Genomic DNA, 25,525 nt, shown 5'->3' on the forward strand with positions numbered 1-25,525 from the left:
AATTTGTATACAGATGTACGTAACGTACTGTATATTATATAGTCTTATAACACATAATGACACACTCGTTTTTGTGAACTAATGCATCCGCTCTTCAGTCTATTTCCATGCATGTGCTCTTTGGAGCTAGCCCATAATAGTACACATACACGTATCGAGAAAGCTTGAAACGAAGATGAAGTCTACTGTGACTGGTATAGAAAGAGAAGTTACATTGCGTCAGTCCGAACAGCACAGTCAGCTAGAGAGAGACCAACCAATTAAGAGTTCTGTGTTGTACACGAGTGGTGCAAACAGAAAGGGCATGCAAATCAAAATTGTTACTGAAGATGGAAAAATCCATGCTTCAATTACATTCATAACGCTTTCCAATTACGCATGAGCGGGTACGATTTTAGTCTTATTCGCAATTGAGTTCCTTTGAGTTTAAGCATGCGCAGTAGATAACTATAATGTGTTCACAATAATTGCACGGTGTGGTTTAGTGAAGAAAAGCAGTTTTATTAGTGGGTAAGATTCTACTCTTTGTTGGTACCAAGAGTGGATATAATAAGTTTTTCTGCTTGCCTCCAAGAAGTATATTCAAGAAACAACTACGTCCTTTATCCCAAATCTCAGAACAATTTAGATCACCCAATTTTGCATGCAGGTTATGTATACCTGCTGTTCCTTGTATGGTATTAGAATGTGTTTGATAGTTCGTAAATGTACATGAAATGTTAATGCACAAGAAACAATTCTTTTGTTTGGTAACTGCATGCGAAATAAATGTTTATATCACAGCTAGGCCACAAGCACAAGAGCTGCACACACTTCTGGTGACCAGAGAAACTGGCTGTGTAGAGAGGGGAGTCTCCATCCTGTACAGAGTCAAGTGAGGATGAGCAGGTGAACATACGTAATACATCATGTATAGCGAGTCAATTTGGCCCGGAATAAATACGATTTGGCGAATATCTATAGGTAGGGGCTAATCAGTTTATACAAGAAACAGCTAAACCTTTTCTTGACAACTGCTCACTGATCACTTCCTGGTGAGCGTATTCTCGAAGCAAATTAACCTATGCAGGAACTTTCACTCAAAAGTGGGGTGGGCGTAATCTCGGTAGAGTACGGTATATACAAATTGTACAATGACACAGTTGAGCAAAAATACATTCTGTTGTCATTTCTGGCATAAAAATATTCGTAAGCCAGAAATAGCATAACCTGTATGCGCCCAGTACATGCAGAACAGTATACATACCATTTCGGTGTTATATGGCATGATGTTCTTAGCTCTCTATGATTATTATATACAGGCATCTAGAATTGAGTGCAAATGTCTTCCAAATAGGTTTGTAGATTAGTGCATGATCACTCTAATTTCAGAGTAACATTACATTATTGAATTGTAGAACACCCTCACCAAGTGTTTGCTTGTCCATTCAAATGTCATGAGTAATTGTATACTAATTATGCCTCGGTGCGCATGCGCAAGCGAGGTATACGGTAGTGTGTTTATGTGTCTGCATGTGTGTGTGTTCATCAAATATTCTTATATATCCAATTATGGAGGGGGCTCACTGAACTTTTAAAGGTAGGATGGCTAAACAATCCAGTGTAGGACAAAGCTAGGTTGTAGTGGATGAACAATCCAGTGTAGGACGTGATAGGATGTATGATAGGGTACGATAAGATAGTCGATTTTAGCCACTATTTATTTTCACCTGTTGTACATAGCGATTGAATTTAGTCACTGGTGATCTTGCTATGCATGCGTTGTTGATTACATTTGAGGCATGCACAGTTTTGGCGAATTTAATTCGGTCATATACGTATATAGCTAGATCCAATAATTACTCCAATTTGCAAGCATAAGACACAATGACAATCTTCTCTGAACAGGAACAGAATCTTGACTTGTATACTTTTCTTTATACCTAGCTACTTTGCCAATGCATTGTATATTCAAGGCCTCAGACGCAGACAGAAAAGACTTAGTTTCTTAATGAGTGGGTGTAATTTCGAGCAAAAGCACAGTTTTCGAAATTACATTTGCATGCCCCTTCTGTTTGCACCACTCGTGTACATGCTTCCTATCAACACAGAACTCTTAATTGGTTGGTCTCTCTCTAGCTTAATTACTGTGCTGTTCGGACTGATAGGTTTCTACCAATCACAGTAGACTCCATCCTCGTTACAAAATAAAATGCTTCTCCAACTATATAACTGTAGATACTATTATGGGAGATAGACTCCATCCTCGCTTAATCTTTTCCAACTACAAGTACATAACTGTAGATAGATGTGTACTATTATGGGTTAGCTCCAATGAACACATGCATGGAAAGAGACTGAGGGGCGCTTGCATTAGTTTCACTAAACAACTCAATGGATGTTGCAAACGCTCGAATATACACGAGACTATGTGGTACGTTACGTACACGTACCGTATTCTACCGAGATTACGCCCACCCTAATTGCATGCTACAAAGCAGCTACAGGTGGGATGGGCTTAAAAATAGTTGCTGAAGATGGAAAAATCCATGCTTCAATTACATTCATAACGCTTTCCAATTACACATGAGCGATTTTAGTCTTATTCGTAATTAAAATCCTTTAAGTTTGAGCATGCGCAGTAGATAACTATAATGTGTTCACAATAATTGCACGATGTGGTTTAGTGAAGAAAAACAGTTTTATTAGTGAGGAAGATTCTACTCTTTGTTGGTACCAAGAGCGGATATAAAAGTTTTTCTGCTTGCCTCCAAGAAGTATAATTATGCAGGGAACAACTACGTCCTTTAAAAAATCCCAGAACAATTTCGATCACCCAATTTTGCAGGTTACATGCTAATCCGTGTATACCGTAGAAACTGGACTATTAGCGCTTACTCGACTATAAACATCTTTATTTTAAGCGCATGCTCAACTGCAGGTTTTTTTGTACTCGAATTGAAGCGCTTTTCTAATTATGCGAAGGATATTAGTGAACATTAACTTTAGAGCTAATTTTGTTATCTATGAGCTAGCTAGCTTGTACAGGTAGCTATATAGCTGATAAAATCCATCCGGAAAGACTCTATGGGCATGCTGAGAAAACGTGAGACAAAGATGAGGTCTTTTTGTTCCAGTTCCTGGTCAATATGAACGTTTTTATAATAATTAAGATTTTAAATGTTTAAAATGAACAGTAAAATGAACTGTAGTATATAATATTATAGATCCATTAGGGTTGCCTGCTTGCTCACTTCCTAGCTATAGCTTATGAGTCTGCTCTCATTACAGAGACATCCGGTTACTAGATGGGACTCGAAAATGACTGCATTATAGGCGCATTCTCGAATATAAGCGTATAAATTAATGTACAAGAAATAATTCTTTTGTATATAGTAACTGCTATCAGTGAAATGAATGTTTATATCACAGCTAGGCCACAAGCACAATTAAACCTTGAAACGAGGTCGCGGGTACTTGAAAAATGTATTTTAAGTAAAACCTCACTGTCCGCGAACATAAGTTTGCGAGATTACGATAATGGGACCAAAGTGGTACATAATTAGAAGGGTGCCATATTTCGAAGAAATACGGTAGTTCCACAAGTCGCGCACGTGCACAGTCTAAAAAGGGCTGTTTCTACAAACAATGGCACATACATACAGTAGCGGTCAATATACAGTTCCCATTATGTTTACGTAGTATGTACGTAGCACATGATAAGGAGCAAAATAAGCGCTGAAAGTACGCTAGCATTTGTATACAGTGCGTTTATTTCGTACTCTTGTGTTTTTTAACAGCTGGATCTATAGTATCATGCAGTTTTGGGTATATACTAATAGCAAGCGTTTTTCTAGGGACTGTTTGTAGATCTAAAGACCTACAATAAATATGTGAAAAATTGCTAGGATTGGCTGAGGGGAACACCAAAAAGTATAACAACTAGAGAGCATAACTCTGATCCGTTACAACCTCATTCATATGTACGTTTTTTGCATACAGTCAATACAGTTTTGCTATCGTATAGGGACCGTCGGGCTCGAAATTACAGTATGACACCCGGTCATTATGTGCACATGTCCGATCATTGCACGTGTTAGTCAGACAATTTGTTGGAGCACATATGGTAGAGCTAGCCAGAGATCGCTATATAGGGGTTCGTTAGAATAGCACTAGTAGGAGCCCTTGTCAGAGTACTAGTAACTCGGAACATAGATAGAGTAAAACTCTACTCTATCTATGCTCAAAACAAAAAGTGTGGATAAATGGATCAGTGAAAACGACCAAGAAATATAAATTGCTTCATGTCTGTACATTGAATGTACGTATAGTTAGCTAGCTGCATGAGAGAAAGCAACTGTCTAAAGTTCTTATGGCAAAGTCCATATCTTCTGATCCCATAAAGATCCCATCACAAAACTTATACAAGCCGGGAAATAGTACCTAAAGACTAGTTTGGTAAAAAAAAAGGAAAAAAAGACGCCATTTTTGAGTAATGCTTAATTAAAGGTTACGATAATGACCTTTGACCCTTTAACGAGTGCCCACCCCCTTTAAGCATGTCACCGGAAAGGTCATATCATAGGGAGTGTACAGTGGTACAGTTTTTATCTGTCATAATTAATCATGGCAGAAGTTATGCTCTGAGAAGCATAGGTGGGTCACCGATATTTTTTTGTTTTGGTGAATTTTCAAGGGCTCGTAACTAAGAAGCCATACGATATATACGACATATAGGGCTAAAATTGGGTGTGGTTATATAACTTATGGTAAGGTATGTATATACCAAGTTTCGTTGAAATCGGAGGGGGTGCTCATTTTTTTTGTTGAGTTCACATGGAATGTCCCACTCCAAACATTTCCCATTTCCCAATAATTAATGGTACGAGAAACGTGCACCTACGTAAATACTCTATATAGGGATATTGAGTGCATAATTATTGTGTCGTAACACAGAATGCAGGGTGCAAGGTATATGCACATGCAGGGGCGGATCTAGGATTCTTGATAGGGGGGAGCTAAAAATATTTTAACTCACGTACAATGTGTTTCCTGCATGACTCATCAATAATAATTATTGATGAGTCATGCAGGAAACAATTATTGTTCATGCTCAGTAATAAACTGGGTGTGGCCATGATAATGTAACCGTAGCTACGTGCTATCCAGTACATGCAGTGTGTTGATAGCTAGCTCTAGATTCTATTTTTCAGGCTTGTCATCAAGGCCAGGGGGGTGCTCAAGCCCCCAAAGCCCCCCACTGGATCCGCCCCTGCACATGTACATAATAGTCTAAAGAAAACACTCAATGAATGCTGCAAACGCTCAAATATATACTCATACATGGCACGACTAAACGAGTAAGCACAGAGTATACGGAACGTCTATTTACAAATAGGGAAGTAGCATTCTGCATTCTTGCCAAACTCTACTAATTACCAATAAATGCAAATTTGTAAATAGACGTACCGTATACTCTGTGCTTACTCGTTTACTAAAGTGTAGCCTCGTCCCCAGGCTTTACTTTTTCTTCTTCTATGTATAATTATTGATAGACAGATGCTCATATCATTTTTGAGATAATTATGGCACTCGTAAAATCTTATCTAAAACTTGCGTAGCGTATGTACTGTAAATGTAATGTGTAGTACGTGTCATCAACCAAACTTGTCTGTAATAGCTTACATGCAATTTACAATATTCGGTAGATCGTGCATGTTATAATTCTCAGACTGGTCCTACATAATGATGGTAGATACTGATGCTATAACCTCTAACTTAATTAATCTCTAGCCTATAGTGGTATAATTATTATTATGTGTAGTGTATGAGAATTGACTATTCTCTGGGACTAAGAGAACACTTACACATGTACATGTAAGTATCCTACAGACGTTTATGGAGAGCACATTGTATAAGTACTCTACAATTATTATGAATTCTGATTTCCAAAATAACTACGGACCAGTCAATGTACATGCAGTGTGTATATGACTCCAGTAACCGATCAATAGCACACAGACTCAACTCTATAGCCTCGATCCCAGGCCGCATTTCCTCTGAGAGTGGGCCTGGTAGTGACTGCTTGCGCATGCGCTAACCATTAGCCAGATACTGGCTAATGCAGGATAACAACGTGTATGCTCAGTAAATAATGACATCATAACGAACGAAAGTGGATTGAAGGAAGTAGATAGAAAGTTTGATTGAAAGTTTCTAGCCCATCTGATAGCTACCTTAGCCTGCTATGCTAACAAAAAACTCACAGCCAGCAACAGTGTGAATGACAATCGTCTGAACGGAGTGAAAGCTGACACTAGCCTATAATTATGGACAGGCCACGTCCATCTAATACTAACTTTTATGAAAGTCTACTATACTAATAAAGAAAATGAAAGCACCGCAGGTGCTGATGCCTCGGTGGAGATGCCAAAGCTACATAACATAAAGCTACTAATAGCTTTTATACACATGATAAACAATTTAATTTTGCTGCATGCAAAAACTCAGAGAGTGGGTAATGACCGACCATGATTGATGCCAAAAGTTCAAGTCTAAAATTAATGGCTGCATTAGCAGAGCCTTGCAGCTCTCTTCTCACTCTTGCAGCTACGAATAGCTAGCGTTCTAGTGCAGAGCTAACTACTAAGTAGAATAGCAACACTCGGTATATAAACAAGTTTGACTACGTGCTCTTCTGAAAAGGCTGCAATGGCATTCCAAGTAAGCAAAACTAGGCACACACACACACACACACACACACACACACACACACACACACACACACACACACACACACACACACACACACACACACACACACACACACACACACACACACACACACACACACACACACACACACACACACACACACACACACACACACACACACACACACACACACACACACAACCGTATACCTCGCTTGCGCATGCGCACCGAGGCATAATTATAGCTGTACAACAAACCTACAGGCGACTAGAAAAACATTTACAACGTGAAAAATTGCTAGGATTGGCCGGGAGAAACACCAAAATAAGCGTGGAGACAACCTATCAGACGATAGCATAACTCCAATCCGCATGCGCTAACCAACCAGATACCGGCTAACGCAAGATAACTAGAGCACTGAAGTGCTAACCCTAATAAGTAGATCTATAAAAACCAACAGAGTAAAAAAGCAACACCTTACAATTCTACTTTTAATATAGGGATCGCTAAAAAATTACTTTACCTGAAAAAAATTATGTAGATCTACTCGAATAAAGGTCGTGTGTCTATAGGCAACGTGCAAGTTTAAGCTTCTTAGCTTTTGCTTGCTTTTATACGATGACGAAGCTTTAACATCGAAATATATGCCATTATTAAAACTAATAACTTGTTGTGTGATGGCTGTAAACGCAGAGCTATGGCATCCAAGTGCAGGCTCATAAATTACAAACAAACAAACAAACAAACAAACAAACCATGCAACGGAATACTATACTCGCTTAATAATGTTGCGCATGTGCAAGCAGTCAGTAGCAGGCTTTCTCTTCAATGGGAGGCCTGTGAAAGAGGCTAACTAAACTCATGAAGTAGCTACTAGTGCACAAACACAACCAATATAACTAACGTCACTCACATTAGCCTTTATGTTGACGTCAGCTTTGGCCTCCAACAACATTCTAACAACTTCACAGTGGCCATTCTGAGCAGCTACTATCAGCGCAGTGCCTCCATCCTGTACAGAGTCAAGTGAGGATGAGCAGGTGAACATACGTAATACATCATGTATAGCAAGTAAATTTGGCCTGGAGTAAATTTGACGATTTGGTGAATATCTAGGTAGGGTTAACGTAATGCTCCCCTCAAATTAGGTAATCGCCAATTTGCAAACGTGGTGCCACTACTTGAAAGGAAATAATGCTATAGGACATGGTGCCTTAACATAGAAATGGCATGTAGTGTACTGCATGTACTGGGTGCAGGTTACATGAATATATGCCAGTTCTGACTTACACATTTGTAATATGCAACAGGAATGTATTCTTGCCAAACTCTATTAACTTCCAGTCAATGTATAATTTGTATACAGGTGTACGTAATTTACCGTACAGTCTAGATTAAACACACAATGTCTCACTCGTTTAGTCACGTCATGAGTGTATATTCGAGCGTTTACAACATCCATTAAGTGGTTTAGTGAAACTAATGCATCCGCTCCTCAGTCTATTTCCATGCATGTGCTCATTGGAGCTAGCCCATAATAGTACACATACGTATCGAGAAAGCTTCTATATTTTGAAACGAAGATGAAGTCTACGTATACTGTGACTGGTATAGAAAGAGAATTTATATTACGTCAGTCCGAACAGCACAGTCAGCTAGATAGAATTAAGAGTTCTGTGTTGATAGGAAGCATGTACAAGAGTGGTGCAAACAGAAAGGGCATCCAAATCCAAATTGTTACTGAAGATGGAAAAATCCATGCTTCAATTGCATTCATAACGCTTTCCAATTACGCATAAGTGAGTACGATTTTAGTCTTATTCGCAATTGAGTTCCTTTGAGTTTGAGGATGCGCAGTAGGTAAATATTATGTGTTCACAATAATTGCACGGTGTGGTTTAGTGAAAAAAAGCAGTTTTATTATAGTGAGTAAGATTCTACTCTTTGTTGGTATCAAGAGCTGATATAGTTTTTCTGTTTGCCTCCAAGAAGTATATGCAGGGAACAACTATACGTCCTTTATCCCAAATCTCAGAACAATTTCGATCACCCAATTTTGCCGCAGGTTATGTACCTGCTGTTCCTTGTATGGTATTAGAATGTGTTTGATAGTTCGTAAATGTACATGAAATGTTAATGCACAAGAAACAATTCTTTTGTTTGGTAACTGCATGCGAAATGAATGTTTATATCACAGCTAGGCCACAAGCACAATTAAGCCTCGAAACGAGGTCGCGGGTGAGGAACGTACATGTATTTTAAGTAAAACCTCACTGTTTGTGAAAATAAGTTTGCGAGATTACGATAATGGGAGAATCAAAGTGGTGCTTAATTAGAAAAGCGCTATGCTTCGAAAAAATACGATAGTTTGAAAGTTGCGCACGTGCAGTCTAAAGAGGTCTGTTTCTACCACATACATACAGTAGCAAGTACGCTTATGGTACCCTATCACATACGCTAGCATGTGTACAGCGCGTTTATTCGTACTCTTGTATTTTTGTACCATTTAACAGCTGGATCTATACAAACTTTTTGGGTATAAAGTAAAGAGCTAGTGGTGTGATATGGCTAGCAAGCGTTTTGCCAAGGCTTTTGTAGATCTAAAGACCCACAAAAACATTATTTTTTGCAATGTGAAAAATTGCTATGATTGGCCGGGGATAAAACACCAAAAGGCATAGAAACTAGAGCGTACGAGAGCATAATTCCGTTACGTATACAACGTCATTCATATGTACGTTTGTCGCTGGTAGTTTTTTGCATACAGTCAATACAGTTTTGTAAGGACTGTTCGTAGTTCTATGTACCGTATTATGTTCTAATTCATTGGACAGCAAAAAATAATTATTTTGAAAATTTTCTGGGTATAATTAGAACAGATTTTTATAGAGCACGCAAAGTGTCCGGAATAATTATGCAGCTGCATGCGAGCTATAGCTAAGTTGATGAGCTGCACTAGCTATCTAATCCTCAAAGCTATCTAACTTGCACTCTTGCTGGCTATAAAGCTACATTGCTTGGATCGAATGTATCTCAACTTTTCAAGGTACCGTAAAGTGGAAAATTTGTGCAGGTGCAGATTTTCGCTATTTTGCTCCAGAGCCCTCAGTAGAAATATTTGTGGGTTCTAATATTCACGTTTCAATGACACCCACCAATAGCTTTGCATGGGAGTTTATCCCTGTTTTAATTTTCGCATCACTACTCTACCCTCGAAAAACGTGAAATGTTCCTGTTATACGGTATTGTCCGATATTAAAAGTGAAATGGAGTGTTCACTGTATTAGAACAACGAAAATTGCCCAAAAGTGTCTGGAAGTGTTCGATGAATTAGAAGATATTATATATATACAGTTACTGTAGTTATTCCTTGTAGAGACTACAAACGATTTTTGAATAAGTACGTAGATATAATCTTGCGCACATTGCTTAGCATGTGTTATTTCGACATAAAAAAGTAAAGATACGACAAGCCAGTAGGACCGTCGCTTTGTGTGCCGTTAATTGTTTCTTAAACGCAAACCCAATGCCGTATGTACTTGGCGGTACAATAAAATTCAACGCACTATCAAAACGGAAAGCTACAAACGTACTTACGGAACAGGAACTTGGATTTTATTGTATACATTGCTGTATACATGAGCGTCTATTTAAGCTATACTTCAAATTCAGCAAGAGCTGCACACACTTTTGGTGACCAGAGAAACTGGCTGTGTAGAGAGGGGAGTCTCCATCCTGTACAGAGTCAAGTGAGGATGAGCAGGTGAACATACGTAATACATCATGTATAGCGAGTCAATTTGGTCCGGAACAAAAAAAAACAAATACGATTTGGCAAATATCTATAGGTAGGGGCTAATCAGTTTATACAAGAAGCAGCTAAACCTTTTCTTGACAACTGCTCACTGATCACTTCCTGGTGGGCGTATTCTCGAAGCAAATTAACCTATGCAGGAACTTTCACTCAAAAGTGGGGTGGGCGTAATCTCGGTAGAGTACTATAATATACTATACTAAGCCATGCAATCACTGTTGATGGCAGGGAGTATGATTATTATATACGGGCATCTAGAATTGAGTGCAAATGTCTTCCAAATAGGTTTGTAGATTAGTGCATGATCACTCTAATTTCAGAGTAACATTACATTATTGAATTGTAGAACACCCTCACCAAGTGTTTGCTTGTCCATTCAAGTGTCATGAGTAATTGTATACTAATTATGCCTCGGTGCGCATGAGCAAGCGAGGTATACGGTAGTGTGTTTGTGTGTCTGCATATGTGTGTGTTCATCAAATATTCTGATATATCCAATTATGGAGAGGGCTCACTGAACTTTTAAAGGTAGGATGGCTGAACAATCCAGTGTAGGACAAAGGTTGTAGTGGATGAACAATCCAGTGTAGGACGTGGTAGGATGTATGATAGGGTACGATAAGATAGTCGATTTTAGTCACTATTTATTTTCACTTGTTGTACATAGCGATTGAATTTAGTCACTGGTGATCTTGCTTTGCATGCGTTGTTGATTACATTTGAGGCATGCACAGTTTTGGCGAATTTAATTCTGTCATATAGCTAGATACGTATAGCTAGATCCAATAATTACTCCAATTTGCAAGCATCGGACACAATGATAATCTTCTCTGAACAGGAACAGAATCTTGACTTGTATACTTTTCTTTATACCTAGCTATACTTTGCCCATGCATTGTATATTCAAGGCCTCAGACGCAGACAGAAAAGACTTAGTTTCTTAATGAGTGGGTGCATGTAATTTCGAGCAAAATTACATTTGCATACCCCTTCTGTTTGCACCACTCGTGTACATGCTTCCTATCAACACAGAACTCTTAATTGGTTGGTCTCTCTCTAGCTTAATTACTGTGCTGTTCGGACTGATAGGTTTCTACCAGTCACAGTAGACTCCATCCTCGTTACAAAATAAAATGCTTCTCCAACTATATAACTGTAGATACTATTATGGGAGATAGACTCCATCCTCGCTTAATCTTTTCCAACTACAAGTACATAACTGCAGATAGATGTGTACTATTATGGGCTAGCTCCAATGAACACATGCATGGAAATAGACTGAGGGGCGCTTGCATTAGTTTCACTAAACCACTCAATGGATGTTGCAAACGCTCGAATATACACGAGACTATGTGGTACGTTACGTACATGTACCGTATTCTACCGAGATTACGCCCACCCTAATTGCATGCTACAAAGCAGCTACAGGTGGGATGGGCTTAAAAATAGTTGCTGAAGATGGAAAAATCCATGCTTCAATTACATTCATAACGCTTTCCAATTACGCATGAGCGATTTTAGTCTTATTCGTAATTAAAATTCTTTAAGTTTGAGCATGCGCAGTATATAAATATCATGTGTTCACAATAATTGCACGGTATGGTTTAGTGAAGAAAAGCAATTTTATTAGTGAGGAAGATTCTACTCTTCGTTGGTACCAAGAGCGGATATAAAAGTTTTTCTGCTTGCAGTATAATTATGCAGGGAACAACTACGTCCTTTAACAAATCCCAGAACAATTTCGATCACCCAATTTTGCAGGTTACATGCTATTCCGTGTATACCGTAGAAACTGGACTATTAGCAGCGCTTACTCGACTATAAACATCTTTATTTTAAGCGCATGCTCAACTGCAGGTTTTTTTGTACTCGAATTGAAGCGCTTTTCTAATTATGCGACGGATAATGTTAGTGAACATTAATTTTAGAGCTAATTTTGCTATCTATGAGCTAGCTAGCTTGTACAGGTAGCTGATAAAATCCATCCGGAAAGACTCCAGGGGCATGCTGAGAGAACGTGAGACAAAGATGAGGTCTTTTTGTTCCAGTTCCTGGTCAATATGAACGTTTTTATAATAATTATGATGTTTAAAATGAACTATAAAATGAACTGTAGTATAGATCCATTAGGATTGCCTGCTTGCTCACTTCCTAGCTATAGCTTATGAGTCTGTTCTCATCACAGAGACATTCGGTTACTAGATGGGGCTCGAAAATGACTGCATTATAGACACACTCTCGAATATAAGCGTATAAATTAATGTACAAGGAACAATTCTTTGTATGGTAACTGCTATCAGTGAAATGAATGTTTATATCACAGCTAGGTCACAAGTACAATTAAACCTCGAAACGAGGTCGCGGGTACTTGAAAAATGTATTTTAAGTAAAACCTCACTGTTCGCGAAAATAAGTTTGCGAGATTACAATAATGGGACCAAAGTGGTACTTAATTAGAAGGGTGCCATGTTTCAAAGAAATACGGTAGTTCCATAAGTCGCGCACGTGCACAGTCTAAAAAGGGCTGTTTCTACAAACAATGGCACATACATACAGTAGCGGTCAATATACAGTTCCCGTTATGTTTACGTAGTATGTATGTAGCACGTTGATAAGGAGCAAAATAAGCGCTGAAAGTACGCTAGCATTTGTATACAGTGCATTTATTTCGTACTCTTGTGTTTTGTACCATTTAACAGCTGGATCTATAGTATCATGAACTTCTGGGTATAAGTAAAGAGCTAGTTGTGTGATAATTATGGCTATAGCAAGCGTTTTTCTAGGGACTGTTTGTAGATCTAAAGACCCACAAAAACATGCAATGTGATAGGATTGCTAGGATTGGCCGGGGGAACACCAAAAAGCATAAAAACTAGGGAGTATAACTCTGATCTGTTACAACCTCATTCATATGTACGTTTTTTGGATACAGTCAATAAAGTTTTGCTATCGTATAGGGACCGTCGCTTTCAAAGCTCGAAATTACAGTATGACACCCGGTCATTATGTGCACATGTTCGATCATTGCACGTGTACGTTAGTCAGACAATTTATTGGAGCACATGGTAGAGCTAGCCAGAGATCGCTATAGGGGTTAGCTAGAATAGCACTAGTAGGAGCCCTTGTCAGAGTTATAGTAACTCAAAACATAGATAGAGTAAAACTCTATGCTCAGAACAAGAAGTGTGGATAAATAGATCAGTGAAAACAACCAAGAAATATAAATTACTTCATGTCTGTACATTGAATGTACGTAGTTAGCTAGCTGAGAGCAGTTAGTTTGTTCTCTCTCTCTCTCTATCTATCTGGCTGAAGGGTCTCTGTCTTTGACTGGTGGGTCTCTCTATACATAGCTTCATGATAAGCTATCAGGCCTGAGAAACTTGGACGAGTTTATTGATGGCTCAAGGAATATTCAAGTGTCCAACAAGCTATCAGGCCTGAGAAACTTGGACGAGTTTATTGATGGCTCAAGGAATATTCAAGTGTCCAACTTCGGAGATTATGCTGCCAGCCTCATGCACAAGAACCAATGACTGCATGTGTGCCTATATAATTAGAATCTAGAAATTGTATGGCCAACCTTATGTTGATTGCATGTCAGAGCAAAATTACAGTTGATCATACTGACATTTTGACACTCACGCTAGTGCAAGCCCTGCGCTTTGTGTGCCGTTAATCATTTCTTAAATGCAAACACAATCCCATATGTACGTCGAAATCTGCAACGGTACGACACAATTCAACGCATTATCAAAACGGAGATGCTTCAACCGTACTTACATGTGTAGTACGTAAACGGAACGGGAACTTGGCTTTTAATACATTGACATACGTATACATGAGCGTATATTTGAGCTATACTTCAAATTCAGGAATCAAAATGATGAATACAACTACACTGACTCGTACACTCACCTCTTTTTGTACATCAACAATGGCCCCAGCTTCAAGCAAGAGCTTCACACACTTCTGGTGACCATAGACACTGGCTGAGTAGAGAGGAGACCCTCCAGCCTGGAGAATGTCATGTGTAAACAAAAACAGTCATGTACCCATCATGTTTGTCTATTGACCCATGCACCTACTGACACAGCCATTCTTTTGTTAGACGCTTCACATTTTGACAAGAACGGGTAGCTAATTAAGCAAAAGGTTATAGGCTCCCGACAGCGAAATTATTACAAACAAGGTGTTACACAATTTTAGTGCTCTCAACACTCCTAGTCACCTGGACCCATTCCACTACCCTAATGACATCACCACTATCTAGTTGGTAGGCTGATTGAACAAGACTCAACTATAATTTTAATATGAATGTGTAACTAAGTAAAGGGTAACAAGTTGCACACTAACACAAACCTTGTGCTGAGTGTTGACTGTAGCCTTGGCTGTTAAGAGGACCCTTACTACCTCATCATGTCCATTCTTACTGGCAAGGTGGAGAGCTGTTGAGTTGTTCTATAGAAATAAGTGAAAACCCTGAGTACTTAGGCATGAAAGGCACCAATCTACACTGTAGTGCATGAGGCATAATTAACTAAATCATACATGACATGGACATTGTACGTGCATGTGCTAAACATTCCAATTTTGGTATAATTATTGATAGACAGATGCTCATATCATTTTTGAGATAATTATGGCACTCGTAAAATCTTATCTAAAACTTGCGTAGCGTATGTACTGTAAATGTAATGTATAGTACGTGTCATCAACCAAACTTGTCTGTAATAGCTTACATACAATATTCGGTAGATCGTGCATGTTATAATTCTCAGACTGGTCCTACATAATGATGGTAGATACTGATGCTATAACCTCTAACTTAATTAATCTCTAGCCTATAGCGGTATAATTATTATTATGTGTAGTGTATGAGAATTGACTATTCTCTGGGACTAAGAGAACACTTACACATGTACATGTAAGTATCTTACAGACGTTTATGGAGAGCACATTGTATAAGTACTCTACAATTATTATGAATTCTGATTTGTACAATTGTGATTTCCAAAATAACTACGTACCAGTCAATGAACAGTGTGTATATGACTCCAGTAACTGATCAATAGCACACACACTCAACTCTATAGCCTCGATCACAGGCCGCACTTCCTCTGAGAGTGGGCCTGGTAGTGACTGCTTGCGCATGCGCTAACCATTAGCCAGATACCGGCTAACGCAGGATAACAACGTGTATGCTCAAGTAAACAATGACATCATAACGAACGAAAGTGGATTGAAGGAAGTAGATAGAAAGTTTGATTGAAAGTTTCTAGCCCATCTGATAGCTACCTTAGCCTGCTATGCTAACAAAAAACTCACAGCCAGCAACAGTGTGAATGACAATCGTCTGAACGGAGTGAAAGCTGACACTAGCCTATATGGACAGGCCACGTCCATCTAATTACTAACTTTTATGAAAGTCTACTATACTAATAAAGAAAATGAAAGCACCGCAGGTGCTGATGCCTCGGTGGAGATGCCAAAGCTACATAACATAAAGCTACTAATAGCTTTTATACACATGATAAACAATTTAATTTTGTTGCATGCAAAAACTCAGAGAGTGGGTAATGATCGATCATGATTGTTGTTAAAAACGATTGATGCCAAAAGTTCAAGTCTAAAATTAATGGCTGCATTAGCAGAGCCTTGCAGCTCTCTTCTCACTCTTGCAGCTACGAATAGCTAGCATTCTAGTGCAGAGCTAACTACTAAGTAGAGTAGCAACACTCGGTAAACAAGTTTGACTACGTGCTCATCTGAAAAGGCTGCAATGGCATTCCAAGTAAGCAAAACTAGGCATAACTCGAGAACGAAACATTATTTTGCAAATCCACGAATTAAAATCCAAGTAAACATGACTAGAAGCCTATAGAAACTCTTACTTGCACTTGATTCATCCTTGAGCAGCTGTAGTAGTCTACACACACACACACACGCACAGGCACACAAACACACTACCGTATACCTCGCTTGTGCATGCGCACCGAGGCATAATTATAGCTGTACAACAAACCTACAGGCGACTAGAAAAACATTTACAACGTGAAAAATTGCTAGGAATTGGCCGGGAGAAACACCAAAATAAGCGTGGAGACAACCTATCAGACGAGAGCATAACTCTAATCCGCATGCGCTAACCAACCAGATACCGGCTAACGCAAGATAACTAGAGCACTGAAGTGCTAACCCTAAATAAGTAGATCTATAAAAACCAACAGAGTAAAAAAGCAACACCTTACAATTCTACTTTTAATATAGGGACCGCTAAAAAATTACTTTACCTGAAAAAAATCATGTAGATCTACTCGAATAAAGGTCGTGTGTCTATAGGCAACGTGCAAGTTTAAGCTTCTTAGCTTTTGCTTGCTTTTATACGATGACGAAGCTTTAACATCGAAATATATGCCATTATTAAAACTAATAACTTGTTGTGTGATGGCTGTAAACGCAGAGCTATGGCATCCAAGTGCAGGCTCATAAATTACAAACAAACAAACAAACAAACAAACAAACCATGCAACGGAATACTATACTCGCTTAATAATGTTGCGCATGTGCAAGCAGTCAGTAGCAGGCTTTCTCTTCAATGGGAGGCCTGTGAAAGAGGCTAACTCAACTCATGAAGTAGCTACTAGTGCACAAACACAACTAATAACTAACGTCACTCACATTAGCCTTTATGTTGACGTCAGCTTTGGCCTCCAACAACATTCTAACAACTTCACAGTGGCCATTCTGAGCAGCTACTATCAGCGCAGTAAATCCATCCTGTACAGAGTCAAGTGAGGATGAGCAGGTGAACATACGTAATACATCATGTATAGCAAGTAAATTTGGCCTGGAGTAAATTTGACGATTTGGTGAATATCTAGGTAGGGTAAGAAATTAGGTAATTGCCAATTTGCAAGCGTGGTGCCACTACTTGAAAGGAAATAATGCTATAGGACATGGTGCCTTAACATAGAAATGGCATGTAGTGTACTGCATGTACTGGGTGCAGGTTACATGTATATATGCCAGTTCTGGCTTACACATTTGTTATATGCAACAGGAATGCATTCTTGCCAAACTCTATTAACTTCCAGTCAATGTATAATTTGTATACAGGTGTACGTAAGGTACCGTATAGTCTAGATTAAACACACAATGCCACACTCGTTTAGTCGCGTCACGAGTGTATATTCGAGCGTTTACAACATCTATTGAGTGCTTTAGTGAAACTAATGCATGCACCCCTCAGTCTATTTCCATGCATGTGCTCATTGGAGCTAGCCCATAATAGTACACAGCTATCTACAGTTATGTACTTGCAGTTAGAAAAGATTAAGCGAGGATGGAGTCTATACTGTGACTATCTCTTGTAGTAGAAAAAGAAGTTACATATGGCAGACCTATAGCATTCCGAAGAGCTAGAACGAGACCAGCCAATTAAGTTTTCTGTGTTGATAGGAAGCATGTACAAGAACAGAAAGGGCATGGGGAGGAGGAAGAAGCCATAATAATACAATATTGTGTAGCATGCATGCACTGAATGCATACATGTTTGTGATACTGTAAGAATTTCTTAACGGGTGAACCAGAGCAAAGAACATTAAAGAGTGCCCTGTTTTGAATCACGCACATGCACCGTCTACTGTTTCTAAACAAACGTGGCAATTCCATTAAAGGCACATGCATGTGCATATAATAATGAATGCAAGCGTGTATTTAAATCAATTTTGGAATCTTAAACTGACAGTTAATCATAGATTGAAGTAGTACATCAATGAATTGCACAGTCTTAAAGCGTTCTAGGTACATAATGATCTCATAGCGTGACAAAAGAACGTTTTGTACCTCTAGCTATCTTCACAAAAGTCAAAATTCTTTTCCAATCCAACTGATGCTCACCATTAAGCAGGGTTTCATACAGGATATTTAGCTGGGAGGGGGAAACGTTTAATTGAGGGGGGTCTGAGGGTCCTCTCCCGGAAAAATTTTGAGGAATGGTTATCTGAGGTGCAATTTGGGTTTTTTGAGTGCTTCAAACCATACATTTTTAATTACTAGTCTATAGTTTTATTGGATGAGATTGTAGACATTTTTAAGGAGAAAAGTCCTACATTTTTATTATGACATCAGATTTCTAGGTGGGGGGGGATTTGGCTAGGGGTGGGAAATCCCAGGGCGCCCCCCCCCCCTGTATGAAACCATGTTAAGGGACATGAGAATGACGTTTTGGGGGGCTCTGAATATCTTGTAGTGATCATAATTCATGGAACATTATTTCCCGCGTGTTGAGCACCAATCCCTCTCCTTCTTCAATCTATGGTTTAATCGAGTCAATTGAATGACTCCACGCAGTCCACTGATCAATATCGTATAGTGCATAACTTTCGAGACGCTTAATTTTCGCTATTTTCGAGAATCCTCCATGAAAATACCTAGTTAACGAAAGATTCAACGTTATTTGACCAAACAGCACAACACGAAATGCTTTTAGAGGCACTTTCCACGAAAATTAAGTGCCTCAAAAATGTCGCGGTCATAGTACAATGCAAACTGAACTCATGAAGTAAAGTAACATAAACACAACCAATACATTTCACTCGATTACATCAGCCAACTGATCACAATCTAACATACAAAGGTGAAGTTATACCATGCACGGCTACGATGGCTAACTTACAGTTACTATAATACTATAGCTTATGGTTGCTTAGATACAACTATACACTGACTCGTACACTCACCTCAATTTGTACATCAACAATGGCCCCAGCTTCAAGTAAGAGCTGCACACACTTCTGGTGACCATAGAAACTTGCTGCGTAGAGAGGGGACTGTCTCCACTGTAATGTAAACGATAACAAAATAGTTATTATAATTATGGATTTGTCCTCATGCACTCACTGGTCCATGCAACACCACACCTATATACGACTGTATATTGTACATACATAGTTTAATAGACACACATCTGGTACACCCATGAAAGTGATGCTCGATCTGCTTAACGACAACCTCACCACCTGAGATACATCTATAGTCTTGATTTGACACTACTGCATGTAACAGTGGAACCATGCTTTACGGCCATCCCTGAATAACTACGATCTGTTACATTATAACAGCCAAAATCTATAAGCTCCAGATTGCAGACACGTATACTTCAGTATAGAGGCGACCCCATAACAGGCAGAAAATTATTGCTGAGATATGTATCATTGTGCATGATCTATGAAAATCTAGCTCTAACTTGATCCTATACAAAGCTTGCAAGACCTAAAGAGAAACATTGATTTTGTAGTACAGTCACATAAATGAAGCTCTCAACTACATACACCTCTCTGTATCAAAAACCTTACTCCCCATGGCAGAAAATTTACGGGAAGGAGGCAACCGCCCCCGCAAATTTTTAACCAGAAACACACTAATTATCGCGTAGAAGCGCATGCAAATGGCAGAAAACTGCTACTTACCTTCATCAACAAGACAGTGATAGAGCTCATTTCTGCTTATTCTACATACCTAGTTGGCTAGTTATCCAGAAGTTAGCTAGCCAGAGGTGAGTTACTGAAATTTGAAGTTAAATAGTACAGGAGGCAAGGGCTTCCTCTGCCTCATTGCTAGTTACGCCCTGCTGGGGGCTGGAGTCCCCCTTCCTCTGCAGAAGTACCAACAGGAGTCTTTCTTCTATGTACAACTTTTGAGCGTGGGCTACTATAGCAATACAGTACTGGTACAGATTATTGGCACGATCAGCATGCCCAAGAGCTAGCTAGTAACTTGAGACTGCAGTGCACTAAGATACGCTTACATCATGGAAGTGACGTTTATACTTGTGCACTGTGAACTAAATAATGCCACAAGTTAGGTATGTGAGACTAATTTAAAGCTGCCTTAATTGTCACAGACACTGGACCACTATTTCACAAGGAGTAGTGAGCCTCAAGCAGCTTGCCAAGCTCTAGTGCAATTTGAGTGCTGATATGAAGAACCAGCAAAGTAACTGAATAGCTATACTGTTGCTAGTTAGACATCAGACATTCAATGTAGAATCATCCATAAGATGTTAAAACCGCTAGCTAGAACTAGCTGTAATTTTTGTTGTTGTTTATAGCAGGATAAGAGTTGACTTCCTGGAATTGAGTAATTGATTAGGAGGAGGGTATGGTTTCTGGTGTAACCCCTAAAATATATGGTGCATACGGGGTTCTAGCAATAAGCCTCCCTTCCCATAATTCTGCCTACGCCCCTGCATGGGGTCCATTATAATTACAGACACTGTACCCTCTGCTCAGGAACTCTTTCTATTCCCTAAGATCATTCTGAACAGTCACACGCCTTGCCTATCCAGCGAAAATTGAATTACTGCTTTGCCGTGTTTTGTGGCTGTAGCTTGTTTCTGCAGCCTTTTCAAATCTGAAGAACCATTTAGCAGAGTCATAAGGTTCAAAATTACGGGCTAAAATTAACTCTACAGGTGAATGGCAATATACCTTTAAATTATAACATGAACTATGCAGAACGGCCTTTCCCCGATGGTATTCGTTATAAAGTGTTCCACTGCACAACTAACCTTGTCTAGAGTGTTGACATTAGCTCCAGCTCGAATAAGGACCCTCACCACCTCATCATGTCCATTGTAACTGGCCCAGCGAACAACAGTTCTGTTATTCTACGAATGAAACAATGTACATTGTAACATAATTATATATATATATATATATAGCTGCAATTAACAGACACGAACAGCCACAGCTCTCATTCTTCTCACCTCATCCGCCTGGTTGGGATCAGCCCCACCGTCCAGTAGCTCCTGAACCACACCCACATTACCAGCCTTACAAGCTTCCAGGAATGACTGCACGGGTAAAGGGCATCATAGTAACAAATGTCAATTGCCTATGTGGGAAATGTGATAGAGTAATTAAGAACCTAATTTCGACATGTTAATAGCACAACTATCGGTCCTGAACGAAAATTTAACCAGTATATCGTCTAATTTATCGGACACTTCTAATTAGCCCAGACAAATTTTCTAATACAGCACTCGGGTATTTTTATTTTACAACAATACCTTGAAAGTTGAGATTCATTCCAAGCAACTTATAGCCAGCAAAAGTGCTGCAAGTTAGTTTAGATAGCTACCCCATCCTACTAGAAGATTTTAAATGGTTGCCGCTAACCACAAAACAGAAAATACAGAAACTAAAAGTCTGCTACAACATAGTCAATAACAATTCATGCATACTCTCCAATTTTTTCACGCCTCACCCTCGCCCCCATCCCATTTCCCCCATTCAAAACAACTTTTTAAGCAATTTGTAAGCACTATTGCACATATTTTTATAGAAGCAGGAGTGTATCTTCATACACTCTAGCCTCGATCCCAGGCCGCTCTTCCTCGAAGAGAGGGCCTGGTATCGACTGTTGGCGCATGCGCCACATAATCCCCAGAAATTGGGGACTCCGGATATTATCGTATAATGCTCAGTAAAACCATGACGTCACAACGAACGGAAGTGGGTTGAAGAAAGTGGAGAAGAAGGTTTCTCGTGTGATAGCATTCTAATAGCTACTCTTAGCCTGCTATGTTAACAAAGAACTCACAGCCTGCAACAGTGTGGATGGCAATCGTCTGAACGAAGGGAAGGCTGACAATAGCCTATATGGACAGGCCACGCCCATCTGACACTAACCTTGGTGAAAGTCTACATGTAGACTCTATCAGAAGAAATAGCATGCTGTAACCAAACGTACAGCTCTGTCTCTAGCTAGCTAGCTATATAGCTCTGTGCATGTAGTGTTCTTTGTGTGTATAATTATGGGTAAAATGTCAGTTTAATGGAAACATTACGGGGAAATTATCCAATAATTTTGCGAAACAGTCAGTAGCAGGCCTCCTTTTTGAGGCCTTGTGAAAGAGGCTACATACACTCCTGATAGAAGTCATTATATACTCATTAGAATGCTTTACCCATAGTTTCATTGTAGATAGTACATCTCCTTTTAGTTTTAAACAGAAATTGCATTGTCTATTTAATACTTAGCATCATACATCGTTACGTCTTGTTTAATTTTCAATTGAGCGCCAAGTAAATTCTGGAATTATTGGCGCTTAGGTAAATTAGAAAATAAGATCATAACGCGGCCTGTAATCGAGGCTCTACATACAACTGATCTATGATAGCCTCGTGGAAACACTACAGCTACTAGTACTCTTGCTAAGTGCAACTCTAATATATGCTCCAAACTGGAATTATAGTTTTTTTCTTATTTTGTGCATATCTGGAAAATCATAATTAATTTTTAGTGACGTTGTAATTGGTATATACCATAATTATACTCTATAGGACAAACCCAAAGCTTTTGCAAATCTTATAATAATGGAAGTAGCTAGTGCTATAAGTGCGTCTTACATTAGCCTCGATTCAAGGCCGATTAAAATACGGCCTGGTACCTATTGCAAGGGTGATAGTTCGCATGCGTTAGTTTATTCACCAAAATCTGCATGGGGAATCCCCTTTTTCTTTCTCTCTTCTATTTCTATCTATGTACATCAGCTTAGCTCTCTGTTGCGTTGTTCCAGAAACTAGTCTGAAGCCAGAAGAGGCTCTCATCTACCTCTATGACGGCTGTATGGTCAGGATGTCTTACCTATACAATCTATGGGAAGTGTATGGTGCCTCCTGCTACTTGCGAAGACAACCTGGCTATAGGACGCGTAGATTAGAGCCTCTTCTGTCTTTAGACTAGTGTTCAAGCCTTCTACACCAACGCAATAGACGGCATAAGCCACAGCTTAACGGAACTCGTCATGGAGATAAAGTATTACGGATCATATTCTCAGTATAATTTACTAAGGTTTTACTTTCGTAGTACGATTACCCATATTCTGGGTAATATGAAGCGCATGCGCACTATCACCCCTGCAATAGGTACCAGGCCGTATTTTAATCGGCCTTGAATCGAGGCTACTCTTACATGTGCTGACAATAATTACATTTCCCTGTGGATACATTAGTATATACGTAACATACAAAGTAATTAACCCTCTCCCTTCCACTCACCATTCTGGGGTGCCTGTGACACAGCTCTCTGAGTGAGCTGCTCACTTCCTCAACTGCTGGTCTCTGCTCGGGTTGGTCGTGGAGGCAACGAACAACGAGAGGATAAAGAGTGTGATCCTCCCCCATTTTAACATGGACGGATGTGTTTCTTCTCATCAGCTCTATTTTCCCCTCACGCTTGTACAATGCTTCATTGGGATCACTGGCTGAAATTCTGTACACCTTAGGCAAGTCCCCGATGACGGTGTGGATGATGAGATTGCCGAAAGAGAAGATGTCCAGCTTGGTGGTGTAAACGGGATTCTCTTCCTGGCTTTCCGGAGACATGTAGAAGAGGTGTCCCGGATTAGTGGACAAGATGGTGGGCACTGTTGGATCCACATACCTGGACACGCCCAGGTCTCCGATTTTGGCAGTGAGGTCCTCAGTGAGCAGGATGTTGGGAGCAGTGAGATCTCGGTGGATGAGGGGAGGGGTCAGAGAGTGAAGGTAGCGAAGGCCCTTAGATACATCGTACAGAATGTGGATTCTAGTGGCAAGGTTTGTGCTGGGATTCTTCTTGACAAAGTCGGCCAGGTCAGAATGAAGCCTCTCCATTATCAGACTGATGTCGTTCTTGTCATGGCCGTAATGGACTCCCTCAAAGCTGACCACGTTGGGATCATCCAAACTCTTCAGAATGCAACACTCCTTGCGGAATTTTCTCACAATGAACTCCCTCTGCTGAGTGGGGGCATGAGGGTAGTAGTTGTCAGCTTGGAGCAAGATATTGTGAAGTTTCTTTGCAATACACTTTTTTCCGTTGACTGTGACTTTGAAGACTATTCCATAGGCCCCAGAGCCCACTTTGTTTTCTTCCAGGCCCAGTCCCTCAACCTGGACCACTAGAGCATCCAGATCCACTTCAGACATTTCAGCCATCTTGCAAGGATCTAGGAAGGGCGGTGCTTGATGAAAAAATGGCATGCTCAGCTGTGACTCACGTGAAAGAACAAGCCCTTGCCATATAAACGTACTTATAGGATGGAATGGCTCTGTGCTTACCTTGCTGGTGCTCTGGGTTCTGGTTTGCTCGAACGGAATCGTCATCTTTTAATTTAAGAAGTATGAAGAAGATTTAATTTCTAGATCTATAAAGAGTTGTAAATGAACATTAATTATTGTTCATTAATTTTTTCTACACTGCAGATTGAGTGCATCATCATGATCGATCACACAAGTACAAATAATTATACAAGGCCGCCATGATAATGTGTTAAAAAGTGTATGGCAGTTTTCAATACCGTATAGTGAGCAGGTAATTTTTACGTGGTAAAATATTGTTTTATACATCAGGTGATTTTCAATTTTCGTTTGCTTCATTGCATGCACTGTATTGCATGTTTTCTGGTAGGTTTTTCGGATTCAGCTTTCCCACTAAACCCACGGAAATTACTGTATTAACATATTGACGGGAAATTTTTGGTGCAAAATTCGCGTTTTTCGAGGCAGAGTAATTTAATATACGTGTACTGGGATAAACTCCCACACACCAGTACTTCTTCGCATGCAAAGTTATTGGTGGGTGTGGTTTCCTTGCTTTGAAGCGCGAATATTTGAACCCACGGACATTCCTGCTGAGGGCTCTGGAGCCAAATAGCAAAATGTGCACTAGCGAAACTTTCTCGCTATATATAGTAATCTTTATTCGTTAAATTATTTTACCTGTCGTACATAATTGTAAAGTTTTTGATTAAGAAAATTATTGCACACAAACACAGATTGAGGCGGGTATTTGAGACTATAGAGCATCCAGATCCACTTCAGACATTTCAGCCATCTTGCAAGGAAGGGCGGTGCCTGATGAAAAAATGGCATGCTCAGCTGTGACTAGACTCACGTGAAAGACAAGCCTTGCAATCGATAGAATGGCTCTGTGCTCCTAGATCCTTGCTGGTGGTGCTCTGGGTTC

The 25,525-nt window shown here is 39.6% G+C and overlaps 3 protein-coding genes across 7 annotated transcripts in view; 1 reads left to right on the plus strand and 2 right to left on the minus strand.

The window, feature by feature from the left end:
- LOC135350761 (serine/threonine-protein phosphatase 6 regulatory ankyrin repeat subunit B-like) overlaps positions 1-25,525 on the minus strand; it is a 248,755-nt gene that overhangs the window by 145,435 nt on the left and 77,795 nt on the right. Inside the window, exons 15-18 of the mRNA XM_064549592.1 lie at positions 17,189-17,287; positions 14,870-14,968; positions 14,426-14,524; positions 7,607-7,705 (exon numbers count right to left, since the gene is read on the minus strand). Of these exons, the coding sequence (XP_064405662.1) occupies positions 7,607-7,705; positions 14,426-14,524; positions 14,870-14,968; positions 17,189-17,287 (396 nt within the window). The remainder of the gene's footprint in view (positions 1-7,606; positions 7,706-14,425; positions 14,525-14,869; positions 14,969-17,188; positions 17,288-25,525) is intronic.
- LOC135350816 (putative RRN3-like protein RRN3P1) overlaps positions 1-25,525 on the plus strand; it is a 152,198-nt gene that overhangs the window by 45,715 nt on the left and 80,958 nt on the right. The window lies entirely within an intron of this gene.
- Positions 705-24,534, minus strand: LOC135350791 (serine/threonine-protein kinase TNNI3K-like). 2 transcript variants are annotated; one of them, XM_064549630.1, is made up of 5 exons: positions 23,575-24,534; positions 21,279-21,365; positions 21,081-21,179; positions 19,252-19,350; positions 18,821-18,942 (listed from the first exon to the last, which is right to left on the minus strand). In XM_064549630.1, exons 1-5 carry the CDS (start codon positions 24,493-24,495, stop codon positions 18,904-18,906), a joined length of 1,245 nt encoding a protein of 414 aa, XP_064405700.1. In that variant the 5' UTR covers positions 24,496-24,534; the 3' UTR covers positions 18,821-18,903. The 2 variants fall into 2 exon arrangements, with proteins under 2 accessions (XP_064405699.1, XP_064405700.1); XM_064549629.1 differs by lacking the exons at positions 18,821-18,942; positions 19,252-19,350 and adding an exon at positions 705-860.

This window comes from Halichondria panicea, chromosome 17 (assembly GCF_963675165.1).
Source record: "Halichondria panicea chromosome 17, odHalPani1.1, whole genome shotgun sequence".
NCBI classification, from domain to species: Eukaryota; Metazoa; Porifera; class Demospongiae; order Suberitida; family Halichondriidae; genus Halichondria; species Halichondria panicea.

Bases quoted from the DNA above. Each gene is read 5' to 3' on its own strand.
- LOC135350791 (XM_064549629.1), bottom strand. From the start codon at position 24,495: ATGGCTGAAATGTCTGAAGTGGATCTGGATGCTCTAGTGGTCCAGGTT. The intron at 21,180-21,278 runs GTGAGAAGAATG...TTTCATTCGTAG, and splicing joins ATCCCAACCAGGCGGATGAG to AATAACAGAACTGTTGTTCG. The intron at 861-21,080 runs GTTAGTTGTGCA...GACTCTGTACAG, and splicing joins ATGTCAACACTCTAGACAAG to GATGGAGACTCCCCTCTCTA.